This window comes from Pseudorca crassidens, chromosome 7 (assembly GCF_039906515.1).
Source record: "Pseudorca crassidens isolate mPseCra1 chromosome 7, mPseCra1.hap1, whole genome shotgun sequence".
Classification (NCBI taxonomy): Eukaryota; Metazoa; Chordata; class Mammalia; order Artiodactyla; family Delphinidae; genus Pseudorca; species Pseudorca crassidens.
In genome coordinates this window covers 12,705,281-12,723,436 of record NC_090302.1, presented here as the reverse complement: position 1 = coordinate 12,723,436, position 18,156 = coordinate 12,705,281, and the positions used below count along the sequence as shown (strand labels likewise).

Here is an 18,156-nt window from a genome sequence, read left to right as displayed (position 1 = left end):
TGTTCTAGGCAGCCTTCCCTGACCAACCCCTCCCTCCCCGCCCCCCGGCCTCCCTCCATCCTGTCTGTGTGAGATGTCCCTCCTCTGTGCTCCCACAAGCCTCACAGCACTTAGCCCGTGACAGTAGAAGAATCTCTATTTGCCTGTCTTCCCCACTAGACTGAGAGCTTCTTGAGGGCGGGGACCGTGTGTCTGTGTCTGATTCAGCCCTGGGTGTTCTGCACCTCACACGGGTCCCACAAGTTGGAGGTGATTCATCGTTTGTGAAAGAAAAGCAGGCAGGCGGGCAGAGGACCTGCCTGCAAGTCCCTCAGATTCTTCAACAAATTATACAAAATTCAGTCCCCGGCACATAATAGACAACTTATTTTCAATAATAAATATAAGCCATTATATTTCTCTGCACCTCCAAGTTTGTATTTCTCTGCACCTCCAAGTTTGTAAAGCTTAAGCATTAGAGATCTCAAACCAGTGGCTCTCGAGCCAGAATTTTTGTTTGGCTGGCCCCTTGTTTGAAACGGCATGGGTTTGGGCACCAACAGGGGGCAAGCACTGCCCAGGTTTCCACCACTCCCTGCTGTCTGACCCCCATTAGCACCTGTCATTGTTTGTCCCGGTCGGGGGGGGGGATCACGCCATGCCGCACCTTGCAGGATCTTAGTTCCCCAACTAGAGACTGAACCCCGGCCCACGCAGTGAAAGCACCGAGTCCTAACCACTGGACCACCAGGGAATTCCCAGCATCTGTCATTTCTTTAAGGTACCCCCCTTAAAGCCTTTGAGCTTATGACCCCTGCATCTCCTGGGACTCTACATGCATCCTGTGAGCTGGGAATGGGTGTGTCCTGAGATGAGGAATCCAGGTCAGGGAGTGATGAATGACAGACTGGTGATGGTGAAGCTGGAATTCTAACCCACTCCCATCTTCCTACAAGTCCTGTGGTCTTTCCACTCCACTCTGATGCTGCCTCTGTTGGGACCATAAAACCATAAAAGACAGCAACTCAGTGTAGGCAATATTGCAATTAAGACAGCAGACACAAAACAAAACAGAGACTGAGTTAGGAGCTCCCTCCCGCAGGAGGCTTGAGAGCGGGAAGAGGTCAGAGAGACAGCGTGGTGTGGCGGAGAAATGCCCAGGACCTAGAATACACACATCCGGCTGTCCTCTGGTCCCGGATCCACCACTGGCCAGCTAGGTGGCCATGGGTAGCTTACTTCTTGTCTCCTCTTGGAGCTGTTTCCTCATCTGTAGAATGAGCGTTATAGTAGTACTTAATCTGGAGGAATTGTGGTTAGAAAAGATGGAGTTAAGTAAGCAAAGTACATAGCACAGCACCCAGCTCAAGGCACGTGTCCGGTGATCGGTAGTTGAGGCTGTTATCACTGTACTGATTACTGACTCAGGCTGGGGGAGAGAGAGGAGAGTAAGCCCTGGGGTTTGTTAAGATTTCTCTAGGTGTTTGAGAGAGGGGAAGGCTCTGAGGGGACATGTGATTGGACGTGCTAGGTCTCTGCCTCCTCAGGGTTTTGCTGGGGAAATGAAATCCTGCTGAAACTCCGGGGTCTGGAGACTTGATTACGGGGTTCAGAGTGCCAGTCTACCTTTCACCCCCCTGTCTCTTCCCACCCCATGGTCCAGCCCAAGCAGACTAGCTGCCCTCCATCGATCAACATGGCTCTATCCTCACATCGTATGTTCCCCCGCTGCTGAGAATGCCCTTCCCACTCTCCTCCCCCTATCACAGTCCTCATCTCTCCATGCTCAGCACACAACAGAAGGCCATGGTTCACCTGCAAGCCCGGAAGAATGGTATGCAGCTTCACCTGCCCATCCACAGCTCAGGGTCACGAAGCTGGGGAGGCTCCTTACCAGACCCTCGCTAAGTGCCTTACCTGCTGATCTCTGCTCTTCCCAGCATCCCAAGTGGGGAATTTTCAGGAGCCAGAGTTTGCAATGAGAAGATCTGGACTCAAATAGGTTAATAACTTGCTCCCAGTCACACAGATGGCAACAGAGTCGAGTGGAGCCCAACTCTGCCCAAACCCTCTTCTTTTCCTTCTTCTTGCCAACTTTGTGTCCTAGCTTATTCTTTCTTTTTGTATATATTTTTTAATTCATTTATTTATTTTTGGCTACGACTCTGCGTCGCGGTGCACGGGCTTCTCATCGCAGTGGCTCCTGTTGTTGCAGAGCACGGGCTCTAGGCACGCGGGCTTCAGTAGCTGTGGCACATGGGCTCAGTAGTCATGGCTCGTGGGCTCTAGAGTGCAGTCTCAGTAGTTGTGGCACACGGACTCAGTACTTGTGGCTCGCGGGCTCTAGAGCACAGGCTCAGTAGCTGTGGCGCACGGGCTTAGTTGCTCCGCGGCATGTGGGATCTTCCCGGACCAGGGCTCGAACCCTTGTCCCCTGCATCAGCAGGCGGATTCTTAACCACTGCACCACCAGGGAAGTCCCTGTCCTAGCTTATTCTTTACTCGGCATCTCCGCTCCCAGACAGGGCTGTGTCTCATTCACAGGTGCTCCTGCACCAAGCGCAGTTCCTGGTACCAGCGGGGGAGCTCAGTGATGCTCTAAATGAATGAAAATGTCCATTTGAGAGTCTTGAGACAGGAACACCACAGCCCCCAAATGAGATGCTACCTTTTTTATAAAGGGTCCTTTAGAGACTGTGGGCCAGTAGGGAAGCATTGGAAGACATTTGGGATAGTTACCTTTAACATAGTGGGAAATTGGGAGATTAACTCTAACCCTTAGCCCTCCTACTCTCCCCTTTCGTTCCTCTCAGGAGGGATGCGCCTGAGCCGTGCTGGCAGTGTGTACATCTCTTGGAGTAGCTGTTGCTTGCCTCAACGTTACTATCAGGAATCATTTGCAAAATAACTGCACCACTAAGCCTTCCTCCCTCCCCGCAATTAATGACACCCCATGCGTGTGTCTCAGATGAAAGGCACATTATTAATATTCAAAGGAAAAAACGCTCGTAACCATTTTAACATATACAACTAACAATGAACTAAATTTGCTTTGTGGAAGACAGAGAGTGAGCATCCCAAATTAGTTTATGTAAAAGCTGAAATTCCTCCCCGAAAGGTCTCAGTACCATCCTCAAAGAATATCCTGATCATCAGAAATGCTGTCAAGATTCCCGCCAACATTATCCCCTTTGTTGTCTGAAATGTCGAATCAAGCACATCTGGCAAATGTCCTAGAGCTCACAAATCTTTCAAACAGCGTATAATTCCCAACGGTTAGAGAGAACGCCACCGCTTAATCGTGCTCCTCTTCAAAATAGCACCAACTTTCCTTCAATCAGAAACAATGGCTTGGGCTTCTTAAAAATATCGCATACCAGTGATTATTTGCAGAGAGGGCCCCTTTGCGTTTGAACCTGTAGGTTTCAGACAGAATTTAAAATCAAGATCACGAGCCTTGTTTGAATGTATGCTCGGGTAAATGGACGATGGGAAGAAGCAGGGGTGTGAATCGGGGTCCAAAGAGTGACCTGGCCTGGGTGATTCGGAGTCTTTTGGAGGTGACAGCTGGCTCCACCAGGAGAGGATGAAGATGATAGGGGGGTGGGGTGACAGGTGGCACTGACTGAGCCTTGACCCTGCACCGGGCACTCAACTACAGGGGAGGGGTGTATTCGCATGATCCCTGTTTGACAAATGAGGAAACTGAGGCTCGGTGAAGTTAAAGAATTTCCCCAGAAAATTTGGCAGGAACTGGGATTCACACTTGGGCTCATCTGCCTCCAGAGATTTGCCTCTTTCCACTTTGCCCAGCCAACTCCAAGACTGTCTGTCCACAGAGGCCTGGGCATGGAGCTCCCAGACGTTGGTGTTTATCTGCTCCCCACCCAACTTTACAAAGCTGCATGGTGAGCAGCTAGAAGTGAAAGACCACTTGGCCTTCTAAAGTTTTTCTGGTATTATTTAAACAGTTGAAAACTAAAAACATCCCAAATGTCCAGCAGGAGGGAACTCATTAAATAATATATGATATAGCCTCGGGAATTCCCTGGCGGTCCAGTGGTTAGGACTCAGTGCTTTCACTGCCGTGGGCCCGGGTTCGATCCCCGGTCGGGGAACTAAGGTCCTGCGAGCTGCGTGGTGCGGCCAAGTAAAAGATAACATATGATATAGGCTTACAATAAAATACAATGCAGCCATTAAAACGGCAGTGAAGGAATGGACCTATTGATATACAAAGGTAGCCATAGTTTATTTCAGGTGAAAAAGCAGGGTAGTAATGATAACCACCATTTACTGAGTGCTTTCTATGTTCCAGGCGCTGGTTTGAGCACTTTACATAATTTATTTTCTTTTATCTAGGAAATAGTTGTCTTTATTATTTCCATTTTATAGATGATGAAACTGAGGTGAGGTGCAATGCTTTGCCCAAAGTTACCCGGGTAATAGGTGGCAGGGCTGGAATTTGAATCCAGGTCTAGCTGACTCAGAGGTAAAGATGACATTTGAGCTGGTTCTGAATGAGAAGCTGGAGTTTATTAGTGAAAGAAAGAAAGAACCAAGGGCCTTCCTTGTGGCCCAGAGACATAAAAATATCCAAGGAGTGTAAGATGGCAGTAGTGGTTCTTTTTCCCTAGATAGTTCTCTGCCCACTTTATTGCTCAAAAACTGGCCAAGGAACACGAGTCTTTCAATGCCACCAACAAACCAAGACTCTTCTCATCTTGAAGCCTCTGCCTCCACCTGACAGGTGAGAAAGCTGAGACCCAGAGAGGGAGGATGACGTGCCGGACCCCACACAGCCTGTCTGTGTTAGGGCCGGGGCAGGACCCACCTTCCCACCGCCAGCCAGGGCTCCTTCGGCAAACCCAGGCTGCCCCCCACCCTGCTTCCCCCGTGGTTTCTGCAAAATGGCCGAGCAAGTCTCCTGCCCCGCCCCCTCCCACTGTCGTCTCTCCTCAAGACAAAAGGCAATTTACCCAAATGTTATAATCACCTGGAGGCTGGCACGCAGGGCCATGCCTGCCATATCTGCGGTACTGTTAGCAGCACCATAATGAAGGCTTTGTGGAGGGATAATATCACACTTGTAACTGCCAAAGAAAATGCCCACACGGATCACAGATCCCGGCATCTGCTTTAAGCAAAAGGGGTATGAAGGGAATTATAGTATCAAATGCCTTTACTGTGCCAGGGACTCGCCACATCCCAGCCCCCTGAGGAATGCATCATTATCCCTATTTGGCAGATGGGGAAACTGAGCCTCAGAGAACTTACTGACAGGAGCAGTTACTAAAGGGAGGAATCAGGACTTGAACCCAGGCGTCTCTGACACCAGAGGCCACACTGTGAACTGATAGGAACTTCTCTGAGGGTCTGGCAAAGCTGTGGACCTTCTTCTCCCCAGAGACATACACCAGAAGCCACCCGCCTCCCCTACAGAGGGTGGGATCGGCCCGTCAAGGCCCTTTTGCTCTAGGAATGACAGCCTGCCCTGCCTTGCGCCCCTCCCTGACCTGCGGGAACCGCCCCCTGCCTGACTTTTTTCCCAGTTCCAATTCCAAAGGCCCTGGAAATTCCCTTTCCAACCATTGTGCCCACAGGACTCTGACAGCAATACATCCCCCACCCCCCACAGCAGCCTCCTGGAAGCATCCAAAGGATACAGCTTCCCCTTCCGTGGCTGGAGTCCACCCGAGCCAGCACCCCGTGGTTTGTTTCGTCTCCTTTAATAGAAGTGGATGCGAGGCCAGAGCCCAGGGGGCAGGAGCCTCATCTCGCTTCCTCAGCCCACACGCTGGAACCCAGGGCAGCTGGCTGAGAGCCCTGCTCAACCTCAGGTCCAGGAGAGGCAGGCAGGGTTACAGGCCGGCCCCAGGGACTCTGCCAGATCTGCCCTCAGACCCTGGCTCTGCCATTGGCCGGCTGTGTGATCTCAAGCTAGTCTCTTAACTTCTCTGAGCTTCGGTTTCCTCATCTGACAAGTGGGGGTGGAACTATGACCTTCCTTCCAGGATTGTGGTGAGTGTTATTGAGATGATGCAGGGGATGCAGTGAGAGCAGTGCCCAGCCCATGAGGAGCTTAAGGCCTGTCACAGATAACAGTTGGAATTATTTTATATCCCAGGGACTAGTGCTGGTTGAGATGCAGGGGCCTCTTTAACTCCATGCCCCAAAGGGAGGAGCCAGAGTGACCTTGGCAAGCTGCCCTCTGGCCTCCTCCCACCTGCTTTTAATGCCAATTTCAAAACTGGGCTGGAGGCGGGCAGTCCCCTGATCTCTCTAGTCCGCCTTTGGCACTGTTCTGGATGTGTTCCCATCATCCTCAGCATTTCTTATTCATCTGGAGCCTCAGACCCTCTAGGATCCCTCCAGACGCGGGCCCTCACTGATCCCCTGTGGATACCAGGGTCTCACCTGGGGCCACCTCAGTGCCTGCCACCTCCCCAAACCAGTGCAGGGTCGGGGGTGGGGAGAGATGCATAAACAGTCACAGGACCCGGGATGGGCACTCTCTGGATGGAAGCCTAGAGCCTAAGTGTTCAAAAGGCTGCAGAGAACCTGCAGAGAACCTGCCCCTCAAAATATAGGTCAGAAAGTAACATAACAGAAACCATTAAAAAAGTACATGGAAGGAAGTCCAAAATAAGTTTATATTCTCCATGATGTTTATATTAATGTTTAATGTGGAATATCAGATTTGAGATTCTTTTTTTAAAAATAAATTTATTTTATTTATTTATTTGTGACTGGGTTGGGTCTTCGTTGCTGCGCACGGGCTTTCTCTAGTTCCAGTGAGCAGGGGCTACTCTTCATTGCAGTGCGCGGGCTTCTCATTGCGGTGGCTTCTCTTGTTACGGAGCATGGGCTCTGGGCACGTGGGTTCAGTAGTCGTGGGTGACGAGCTCCAGAGTACAGGCTCAGTAGTTGTGGCGCATAGGCTTAGTTGCTCTGCGGCACATGGGATCTTCCTGGACCAGGGATCGAACCCATGTCCCCTGCATTGGCAGGTGGATTCTTAACCACTGCTCCACCAGGGAAGTCCCAGATATGAGATTCTTTCTCCAAAAAACCGGGAGTGCCCTGCTTTGCTGGTGCCAGGAGTCAGAAGCACAGTGTGCTGGGGGAGCACAGAGAAAACGGTGTGTCCCAAGTCAAGTTGATGTTCTGGAAAAGGTGGTGTTTGGCTAGGCTTTAAAGTTTGAGAGGTGGATTTTGCTGCCTGGAAAGGAAGGGAAAACATGAGCAGAGGCACAGAGATGCAGGGGCCTGGGTACTCAAGATGGAGCACCTGAGACCCACTACTGTGTTGGGAGACAGAGGAGTAGTCAAGGAAGGCCTCCCTTAGGCAGTGATGGACAGAGTAGGCTTTGATGGGTGTGTAGGAGTGTGTCTGAGCTGGGCATTCAAAGCAGAGGGACACAGTGTGGGCTGGAGAGAGGCTTGAATGTCAGGTTAGGGAGCTTAGCTTCAATCCTTCAGACAGTAAAGACGTAGTAGTTGCAGAAAGATTTTTCAGGGAAGTCTGTAGTGGCTGAGGGCTGCAGCTCTGGAGATAGACTTGGCTATGAACCTGTACCCCCTTATTAGCTGAGTGAGCTGGGACATATAACTCCATCTCTCTGAGCCTCAGAGCCCTCCCCTGTGAAACGGGATAATAACACTGACTTTGGGGCTTCCCTGGTGGTGCAGTGGTTGGGAGTCCGTCTGCCAGTGCAGGGGACACGGGTCTGAGCCCTGGTCCGGGAGGACCCCACGTGCCGCGGAGCAACTGAGCCCAAGCGCCACAACTGCTGAGCCTGCGCTCTAGAGTCCGTGTGCCATGACTGCTGAAGCCCGCGCGCCTAGAGCCCATGCTCCTCAACAAGAGAGGCCACTGCAACAGGAGGCCCCCACTCGACACAACTAAGGAAGGCCCACGTGTAGCAGCGGAGAACCCAGCCAAAAATTAATTAATTAATTAATTTTTTAAAAAAATCTTTAAAAAATAATAACACTGACTTTGCAAGATTGCTGTGAGGATTAAGTGAGTTCTAGTCTGAGTTCCGTAGGTCCTTAACATCCTAACATCCCTCCTGGCCATCCCCACTGTCCCAGCCTTAATTCTGCCCCCAGCATCTGCCACCTGGAGGACAGGCCCAAGTGCCAGGCCCGTCCCTGTCAGTCCATTGTCCACACGCAGCTGGAGAGCAGGGGCAGAAGGCAGCAGAGGGTCAGAGCAAGGGCCGACCGAGTGACCTTGGCCTCAGCACTTGGCTTCCCAGCGCTGCCTGTGTACAGCGGCCAGGCATCACAGACATCTTTAGTGAACACAAATGCAATTATGACTGCTTGAAAAATAAAAGTGGGAATCAGGGAAACAAGAAGAATAGCAATATAGATGGTGTTGGTGACTTTGCACCCTCCCCTACTTAGCACACACCTGCTCTGGAGTGAGTGTGGGAGATGTGAATCAGTTGGTCTGCGTCCCTGTGCACCTCCTGTTGTGTGAGCACCTTGCCACACACAGGCTGATGCTAGTATTTAAGGATGTGTATTTTTTTTTTTTTACCAGTAGGGCCCATAAACACAGGCCAGCTATGCATCTGGACCTCAACAGCAGGAATAACTCTCTGTCCCAATAGTGTCAGAATCCCAATAGTACGACACTTAGTGAGACGTCCTTCTCCAGTCTGGGGCTTTCCTAAGAGATTCCCAAAGGTCATTATGACCGTGGGCACTTTTCCCTTTACCCACCAACTGGAGCATCTGCAATGCCACCTGAGACACCAACTGTGCACGTAACAAAGGTGGTATGAGAATTGCATGAGATCAGGCATGGAAAGTACATGCATGTGCCCGGCACATGGACCTGATCCCAGCTCACCATGTTCGTTGCCCAGACTCACCCTCCCCCGGTCACAGCCCGATCCAGCCCTAGGTCTGACCTCGAAGGTCTCAACCCAATGGTTTCAACATATTAAAACAGAATGTAGCCACGCTCCCATATTAAATGTAATTTTTTGCTGTTAAAACTTCGAAAGGATTTTTCAGACTTTGCTTGGTAGGTGGTGTGACTGCAAGACTTTAACAATTGGCTGTGATTTCTTGAGAGCCATGTACACACTGGAGAATTCTTGACAAATGAGGAAACCAAGCCTACGAATTAATTTCAAGTGTAATAACATTGTTTTGATTTCTAAATTTAATAATTAATTCAGGCTTTATGCATTAATTATAACATTTATTAATTTCAGTGTTGCAGTTTCTCTTTCTGTGTTTCAGAGTCAGTCATTTTTTCCCATGTCTCTTACAGTGGAATAGGCCTTGACGAGCTTGTGCGTGCTGGGCCCTGCCCCTCTAGTTCCCCGTGGGTGAAGCAGCCTGGCCTCACCACACCCACCCCTACCCCCTGGAGACCTCCACCCACCCAGCCCAGAAGATGCTCCTTTACAGGGAAAGCAAGAGCAGCCCCGGGCCTCCCTTCCTGCCCCATGGTGGGCTCTGCCTGGGCAGCCACCCGTCAGTCAATATTGGCGACGCTGTGGCCTTGGCCTCTGGCCACACCTCTGCCAGCAAAGTTCAAAGCCTCTTTGCAGGAGTTGGGACAGGGATGGCCCGGCATTGGGTGCCGCTCTCACCCCTGCATTTGCACAGAGGGTGTGGCCGGGCTTTGGGGACTGCACCTGCCCACAGCCTGGGGTGCCAGGTTTGCCATGCATCTCTCGCCCCAGCCACAGTTCACACAGGAGCCGTCTGAGAGCGCGCTGGCCTTGACCCCAGGAAGAGAGGGCAGCCCTCACGGCAGAGCTCCTGCCCTGGAGCCTGGCGTGGCCTGGCGTTCTGGGTGCGCGCCGGGCTGTCACTGCAAGCTGCACGCCTCCTCCCTTGACATCTGATCACACACGCACAGACTCAGACGCTCACACACCGCCTGCCACTCACCCAGCCACACACCGCGTGTCACACGCAGGCTGAGGGTCCCCATACGGGCGCACTCTCTCTTCACCCTGCGCCTCAGACAGAGCCACTTACACACTCACGGCACACCGATGCACGCTTGCACATGCTCACACTTGGGTAGATTCCCACACTTTGACGGAAACACGCCCACTTGTGCCCATGCACACACAGCCTCACCAAGTGTGACCTTCACACCAGCACTCTGTGCCCCTCCCCTCCCCGCTGGTGGAATGAGGTGGGGAGACGGTTCGCACCCCAAGCCTTGGTTTCCCCGTCCTGACTGGGGCCAATGCCTTTTACTCACTGAGAAGAGGACGGACGTGCCCCCTTTCCACAGAGCCCTGTGCTTCCCGGGTGCTCGGCCAGTGTGACCCTCATCCCCTCTCCCGAGGCTGGACACCTTGACTCACCTGGTCTCCTCCCTTTCCCTGTCCCCACCCGAGGCTCCCGCACACCAGGTGGGCGCTGCAGGTGTGCTTGGCCCAAAGGCGTGCCATGAGCTAGCGACATCTGGCCTGCGGGTGCCTGATGACCTGAATCAGCCCGTTTGCCCTCTCTGTGCTCGCCTGCCCCAAGCTGCCCCTCGCTCTGAACAAAAGCACTGGTTGAGCTGCGGCTCTTGATCCTTGTGTAAAGACCTCCGCCTCCCCAGCGCCTCCCTCCGCCCCCACAGGGAACCAGAAGTTCCAGGGCTGCTGAGTTCCTTAAGAACACCCCCTTGAAGGTACCCAGTTTGGGAATTAAAGGCCCATCGAAATGATGATCCGAGCTCACACTTCCTGGGTACCCACCTAGGGCCGTTCAGCCCCGCCAGTCCCCAGTCTGCCCTCTGCCGGAGGTCTGGTTAAACCCACTAGACAGACAAGGAGCCGGCTCAGAGAGGGGCAGTGACTTGTCCAAGATCACCCAGCAAGATGGCGGCAGGGCTCACAAAGGACCCTGAACTCCCTCCAGCCTATGCTGTGCAGTCGCAGGGGCCCTTAAGTCCCATCTTGCAAAGACAGCTTCTGGCTTTCTTTGGTTTTGGGCATTTCCTGCGCCCCAGGCACTGTGCTAAGCACTTTTCGGGAATGACCTCAGTTGATCCTCCCAGGAAACCTTCCAGGCAGGCACCTCCGCAGATGAGGAAATGACACCCAGAGAGGTGCGAGGCCATCTGCCCAAGGTCTCTGAGCTAGTGGCGGCCGAGCTCCAAAGCTCGCGCCCTTAACAACTGCGCCACACCGCCTCCCTGCCAGCCATCAGGGGAGCCAACATTGTGTTGCAGGTGCCGTCCGACTTTCAGGACTCTTCTTCGCCAGCACTGCACCGACCTGCAGGCTGCACGAATGACACTCTCCGTGACCTGGGCCCTGCTTGGTGGCCTGTGCGGGCCTGCCCCTCCCACCCTCACCGTGGGGCCCCAGGCCAGCCAGGGCTTTGAGCTTCCGGAGCGTGGCTCGCGCCCAGGTGTGAGCCCAGACAACCCATCCTCCCCATGTGGTGGGGCTGCTCGGTCCTTGGCCTCGAGACAGGAAAGGAAACAGCGGCCGGTGGCCTTGGCGCCGCCCTTGGCCTTGGCGCCGCCCTTGGCATGTCTGCTTTGCCCTCTCAGCTCCGTTGGCTGAGGGTGGGGAAGAAATTCTTCCCCCTTTTTCTAAATCCCACAGAGCAAACTTATTACTTTTATGTCCCCAAAGTTACATTTCTTTATTCATTCATCCATATTAAATAAGTATATTTAATATACTTATTAAATACTTTTCAAGTGCTGGATCTGCGCCGGGCTCTGAAGAGTGAATTGATCATGGTGACCATGACCATGACCGCAGCCTGGGTCAGGGAAGGTGACATCCAGGCAGGGCCCATGGTGGCAGAGGACGGCCAGGGGGACACACATTCATCAGGTGCCTGAAGCTGGGGCTGTGATAGGCCTGAAAGGAAACCATGATCATGCAGGCAGCCCTGCTTCCTGACCACACCATCTTTAATGCGCTGTGTATTTCTACTTCTTTGACAGAAATCCTAGAAAAACTCATCCATGTTACATTGGGTTGTTTGTGTTGAAAGAATTAATGTGTCAAACGTACATGTTTAAAATATATTGCAGTTGTTATACTCATGTTTAGGTCTTTCTTCACTTTTATATTCACTAAGGTCCAGAAATGGGAAGTGCCCTGGGCCTCCCTTGAGCTCTGAGAGGCCCTGCACCTGAACCAGGTCCTGAAAGGAAGGGTGTCCCCCGCTCCCTGGAGCAGCTTGTACAAAGGCACAGGGACACTGAACACATGCCTGTGGGCGACTGTGTTACGTCAGGGTAGCTGCATTTCACAGCGGGGGAGGGAGGCAGGCTGGAAAGTTCTTAAGGTCCAGGCGAAGGAGTGGGGAGCCTTCACAGGGAAAGCTTCTCAGTTGGGTGGCCTGTGGTCAGACTCGGGGTCTCTCTTGCTGCAAGTTCCTTTTCTTCTCTGTAAGAAGCCCAGCTCTCCTAGTGACTGGTGAGATTCATTGGGGGCAGCAGGGGAGGGGATGCAGGGAGCAGCGAGGTCACTTCCAAAGCTTGAGAACCAGAATAAAGAAATCTCTGTGCCCCAAGAGCAGATAGATTAAGCCACAGAGTGCCTGGGTCAACCCTCTGGGTCTCAGTCCCCTCTGTCCCCCAGGACCAGGCACAGGGCTGGCCACAGGATTGAGCTTGTTGACTTAATCGTTCATTCATTCATTCAACAGATGTGGGCTAAGCACTCCTGTGTGCCAGACACTGGTCTGATGATGCCACAGTGAAGAAGCAGACAAGGCCCTGGTTTCACTGGAGCTTGTAGTGTGGATGGGGAGACAGACAACATGTAAATAAACAAGAAAGTTGCAGCAAGAGGCATACGCCCTGAAGGAGATAAAATGAACACCGGATATCAGGGATCACTGCGAAGTGACATTTGAGATGAGACATGAATGCCAAGAAATAGGTGTCAGGAATGTTTGTTGATAGCAATCAAAGACAAATCAGAAGGCAACAGACTTATTCCAGACTTCAACTGGCAAAGCAGTTGTTGGTTGCCCACGGCACGCTGGGTCCAGTGGTCAACAGGCAGACATAGTCTCTGCATTAAGTTTACAGCCCAGTGGGAGAGAAAACTATGTAAGGAAATCTGCAAGTAAGTGTAGGCTCATAAATTTTTTTATTGAATGAAAGATTCTTTAAGTTCTATAGTGCTTTACAATTTTCAAGTTTCATACATATGATTTCATATAATCCCATAATAACCCCTTTCCCCCCCCACCCCTGTATGGCCCCCTCCTCCCTTCCCTCTCCCCACTGGTAACCACTAGTTTGTTCTCCATATTTGTGTAGAATCATAAATTGTGAAGTGCAGGGCCCAGGACAGAGGAAAGGGCGTGAAGGACTTTATTTTGGATGGTTGGGTATGTGAAAAGGTTTCCACTCCTCTTGGAGAACATGATCATCTCACCTTTTACAGAGCACACTGGATTTTCAGGCATTTTTAAAAATAAACATTTTATTTTAGTACAATTTCAGATATACAGAATTATTGAAAAGATAGTACAGAGAGTTCCCACTATACCCCACATCCAGTGTCCCTATTATTAACATCTTATATTGTACCATGCATCTGTCACAATTAATGAACGAATATCGATACATTTTTATTAACTAAATAAAAATAACTAAAGCCCATACTTCATTCAGATTTCCTCCATCTTTCCTTAATGTCTCTTTTCTGTTCCAGGATCCCACCCATGACACCACATTACATTTAGTTGTCACTTCACCTTAGGATCCTCTTGGCTGTGAGAGTTTCTCAGACTTTCCTTGTTTTCGATGACACTTTTGAGGAGTACTGGTCAAGTGTTTTGTAAAATGTCCTTTGATTGGAATTTGTCTGATGGTTTTCACATGATTCGACTGGGGTTGTGGGTTTGGGGGAGGAAGACCACAGAGGTGAGGGCCATTTTCATCATATCAAGGCTATACACTATCCACATGGTTTATCACTGCTGGTGTTGACCTTGATCACTTGGATGAGGTGTGTTTGTCAGGTTTCTTCATTGAAAAGTTACTCTTTTTTTTGGTTCTTTACCCCCTTCCTATACCGTCTTTTTTACGAGGAAATCACTATGCAGCCCACATCTAAGGAATAGGGAGTTATGCCCCATCTCCTTGACGGCAGACTACCCACATAAATTGTTTGGAATTCTTCTGCGCAGGAGATCTGTCTATTCTCCAACTTTTATGCATTTTTACCAATATTTTTTTACTTTTTAGAAATTCAAGAACCTATTGGTGTTTCTAGGAACCTAGAAACATTTTGCATCATTTACTAAAATGCATGAAATTACCAAGGCAATAAATTAGAGGGTAGGAAAAAAGCCAATGATTATTTTTATTTTCTATTGCGGATACACATTAATGAAAGATTTGGGAAATACCAAAAACAGAAGAACCTCTCTAGCCCCACTGCTCAGAGCTGACCATGATTCACGTTCAATTTATTATTTTTAATTTTTCTTCTGTGCACAATTTTTACACAGATTATACTGTCTATGTAATTTTGTTTCTTACCTCCTTCCATCTTTTTTTTTTTTGCTTATTATAATATCAGAAACATTCCTCCTATGTTGCTATACAGACTTCCTAACCATATTTTTTCAGTGGCTGCTAAATTCTCATGTGGCACATGGTGTCTCCCACCCGCCCCCCAAACTTAGCAGTATGCCTGGCACATAGTCAGTGTTTAGAAATTATTTGTTAAATGAATGAATATACAACAAAGTAATCATCCTCTTGTTTTTAGAAGCATAGGTTATTTCAGTTTTCTTGATTCTAAATAGTACCGAGACAAACAGATTATTCCCATAACATCCCAGGGTGGAATTACTGGGCCAGTGGGGGCCAAAAGTTTTCAAGATAAATGCACCAAACCAGAAATCTCCCTCCCCTTCCTCTGAACCACCGGCAATTGTGCCGAGGGTAATAATTTACAATTGATTAAAGAGTTTGCGGGGTGTTTTTTTCCCCATCTTTTTTTCCCCTCCTCTCCCCCTCTCGTCCTGCCGAAAAAGGGGGAAAATTATCCTAGAAGGTGAAGATGTTCTCAGACAATCATATTAACATATTCCAACAATCGCAATTTGCAAAATAGTAATCACAACTGCCGGGATCTGGGAGGCATTAATCAAAGCTGCAGGTTTAATTCCATTTTAAATATTGATGAAATGTGCTTGGGCAGCCTCACCCTGGCGTGGCAGGGACAGGGGAGCCGCCTCGCGGCACAGGGGAGGTGGAGGGGAGGGTTGGGGAGCAGCTGCTGGGAGGGGAGGCATCTGTCATTCAAATTGGTGACTGAGCGGCCAGGTAGAGAGTGAAAGGGGTAGTGAAGAGGGCTGTTAAGTCCATTGCTGTCAATTTGTAACCATCAGGGAGGGGCCTGAGGACTGGTTCAGCACAATAAACCCAGTTGGTCTGGTTTCAGGGTTACCACTGAAGAGGTTGCAGCTGCACTGATTCGAATAGCCCGGAGACTTCAGAACTGTAATTATCAACCAGGCTGCTCTCGGTGTGGCAAAAGTGGGCTTCACCAGCACTTAACTCCTTGTGTGCCGCCTCTCTCCCCGCCCACCATCCCCCCCCACCCCCCGGGGTTGACAGCCAGGTGCGGATTCCCCCGCAGCCTCCTCGGGGAAACTGAGGCCCACCGGCTGCTGAGGGCAGTCCTCAAAGGCCAGAGCGTGCAGGCAGAGAGCCTTTCTCCTGAGGTCACAGACAAAGAACTAATGGGGGCGGTTACGGAGGAGGCCGGCTCTGTGGGGCAGCCTCGCCTTCTGGCACCATCGGGCCTGCCCTGGGGTGAAAAGTCAGGCTTTGGGGTCTGATGAGCCTTGGCTTAAATTCCGCTGGCCGTGGACACGAGGTAAGGCTCGTCCTCTGTAAAGTGGAGGTAATCTTTCGTACCCTACTGGGCTCTCACAAAAAACTCAGATCGACGTTTGTAAATTACAGAGCACACAGTAGGCTGACAATAGCCTTGTCTCCCGGGGCCGGGGAGTGGTGCTGTCACAGAAGAGGAAAGGGCTCCTGGCAGGCGCCTCTGGTTCGGAGGGTAGGATATCTCAGGCCCTCTGCGTTTCAGCTCTCAAGGAGTGTCTTTTATGTCTAGCTTCTGCCATTTGGCACCCAAGGAGGATGAGTAATTCCATACTCCCACCTCTCGGGAGGGAGACACTGAGCTAGGCAGGGGGTGAGGGTAGGAATCAAAAGACTCTGGTGCTGCGCCCTGAGGACAGCTGCTCGAGGGCAGGGGTTTGGGCCGGGGCTCTTTATCCCCAGGAAGAGGGAAGGCAGGAACGAGGGAAGGACCGCAGGCAGGCATTGCGGCGCTGGGGAAAAAACAGGGCTTCGCTGGGAGTCTTGGGGAATGAAGTCTGTGCGCGGCTCCGTAACCCTCCTCCTGGAATATAATCCCAGAGAAATTCTCCCACGTATCCACGAAGGGATGGACCCAAGAACGTTTGTCCCAGCGTCATTCCCGGTCACCGGAGGTGGAGGCAACCTGCGTGCCCACCCCTGGGAGGATGGGTAGTACAACATGACGGAAGCCCACCATGGAATATTAGGCAGCAGTCAGGAGCAAAGAACTAGATGTCCGCGTCGCAACAAGAATAGATCTTGAAAATGTAGTGTTGAGTGAAAAAAGTGAGGCACGATGAAATTCACAGCACAATGCCATCTATGTAAATTGAAACCACATTCGCACACAAAACAACAGTACACATTTTACAGAGCTGCGTGCATTTTTAGGGGTGTATATCCCGCCATTGGAATGGGTCTCTGTCGTGGTGGGGGGAGGGGCTGGGTGTGGCTTTGGAGGATAAAGGGGAAAAATGAAAATAGAGTCAGCCCTCAGAGGGGCCTGGCACAGAGAGTGTGCTGTGGACTAAGGGATGTGTCCCACTCAACTCTCTCTCTCTGAGGTTTAAAAACAGCACAGGCCTTGTACTCAGACAGCCCCAGGGCTCAAGTTCTGGGCTCTCCCACGTACCAACACTGTGGCTGTGGACTAGCGACTCATCCTCTGAGCCTGTTAGTCCGTCCACAGAAAGGTGGGCTTGCCGCCATCGGGTGGTCATGAGGATTAAGTTAAGGGAGATAAATGCATGTGGGCCTACAGGACCCCCAGATCCTCCTCTCCTCTCCCCACCGAAAGGACCTGGGCAAACGGAGGGTGTCAGCCCCCTGGGAAACCACAGGTTCTCTGAAGCGTCCAGAATGGAAAGCCCAGAAAAGAAACGAAGGCCTCGACCGGCTGTCCCGGGGGTGACGTTGGTGGATGTCACACTGGGCACGGGCCCAGCTCAGAGCGGCCCATCCATGTTGTGCCTGGCTCCGTCAGCAAGGTCCACCTCCAACATGCACCCCAGCCCCAAGACCCCGCCTGGGGGCTCCCGGCGCAGGGCATGACCGCCTCTCCCTCTTCCTCTCTTGCAGATGATGACGAGCACGAGTGGATCATCCGGACGTGTCGGAAGGGCTGGGACGAGACCATGGGTCCTAAGCCCAAGCCGTGAGCGCTAAGCCCCCTCGGTCACAAGCTTCCTTCTGTGCCCCGGCATTGGCTGGCCCGGGGAGCAGGCTGTAGTTTTAGAACCTGGCTTTTGACTCAGGAATAAAAGCTTTCTGCCATCAGTGGCCCTAAGTGTACTTTCCTTAGACTATTTCTTGGAGCGGGACCCTCACTCCACCTGCATCACAATCACCTGGGCAAAATTGTGAACTAGCTCTTCCTGGGCCCCACCCTAGTACCTGCGAATCAGAATCGCTGAGACTGGGGTCTAGCAGTTTGCATTCTCAGGTATTTCTTACGCATATGGAAGTTTGAGAGCCATCAACTTATAATGACAGACAAATGTAATTGAATGAGCAACTCATGTGTGCGGGCAGTGTGGTTATGTTATCTCAGCTCCACACAACAGCCTTGTAAGAAAGGGCTTAGCATTACCTTTTAGAGATGGGAAATCTGAGGTTCAGAGAAACTAAGTGACCTGCCCTAGGTCACACGGCATTTGAATCCGAGTCTTCCTGAAGGTAAAGCCCAGCTGTTTTTTGTTTGTTTGTTTACTACAAGCTGCCTGCCTTACCAGTCTTGATTTCACAGGGCAGTAGGACAGGATGACTGTGCCCAGGCTCACAGCTGCTATCTTCCTGTAAGCCCAGGAATGATTACCCAGGACTGCCTCTTC

At 51.1% G+C, this 18,156-nt stretch overlaps 1 protein-coding gene across 2 annotated transcripts in view; it reads left to right on the top strand.

Moving 5' to 3' along the window:
- The window catches only part of MORN5 (MORN repeat containing 5), a 33,483-nt gene extending 15,866 nt beyond the window's left edge, over positions 1 to 17,617 (top strand). For both annotated transcript variants that reach the window (XM_067742394.1, XM_067742393.1), the window contains one exon: positions 17,405 to 17,617. Coding sequence is in view for 1 of the 2 variants with exons in the window: in XM_067742393.1 (XP_067598494.1) it covers positions 17,405 to 17,484 (80 nt within the window). In the remaining variant the exon portion in view is untranslated. The remainder of the gene's footprint in view (positions 1 to 17,404) is intronic.
- Positions 17,618 to 18,156: the final 539 nt, after the last annotated feature.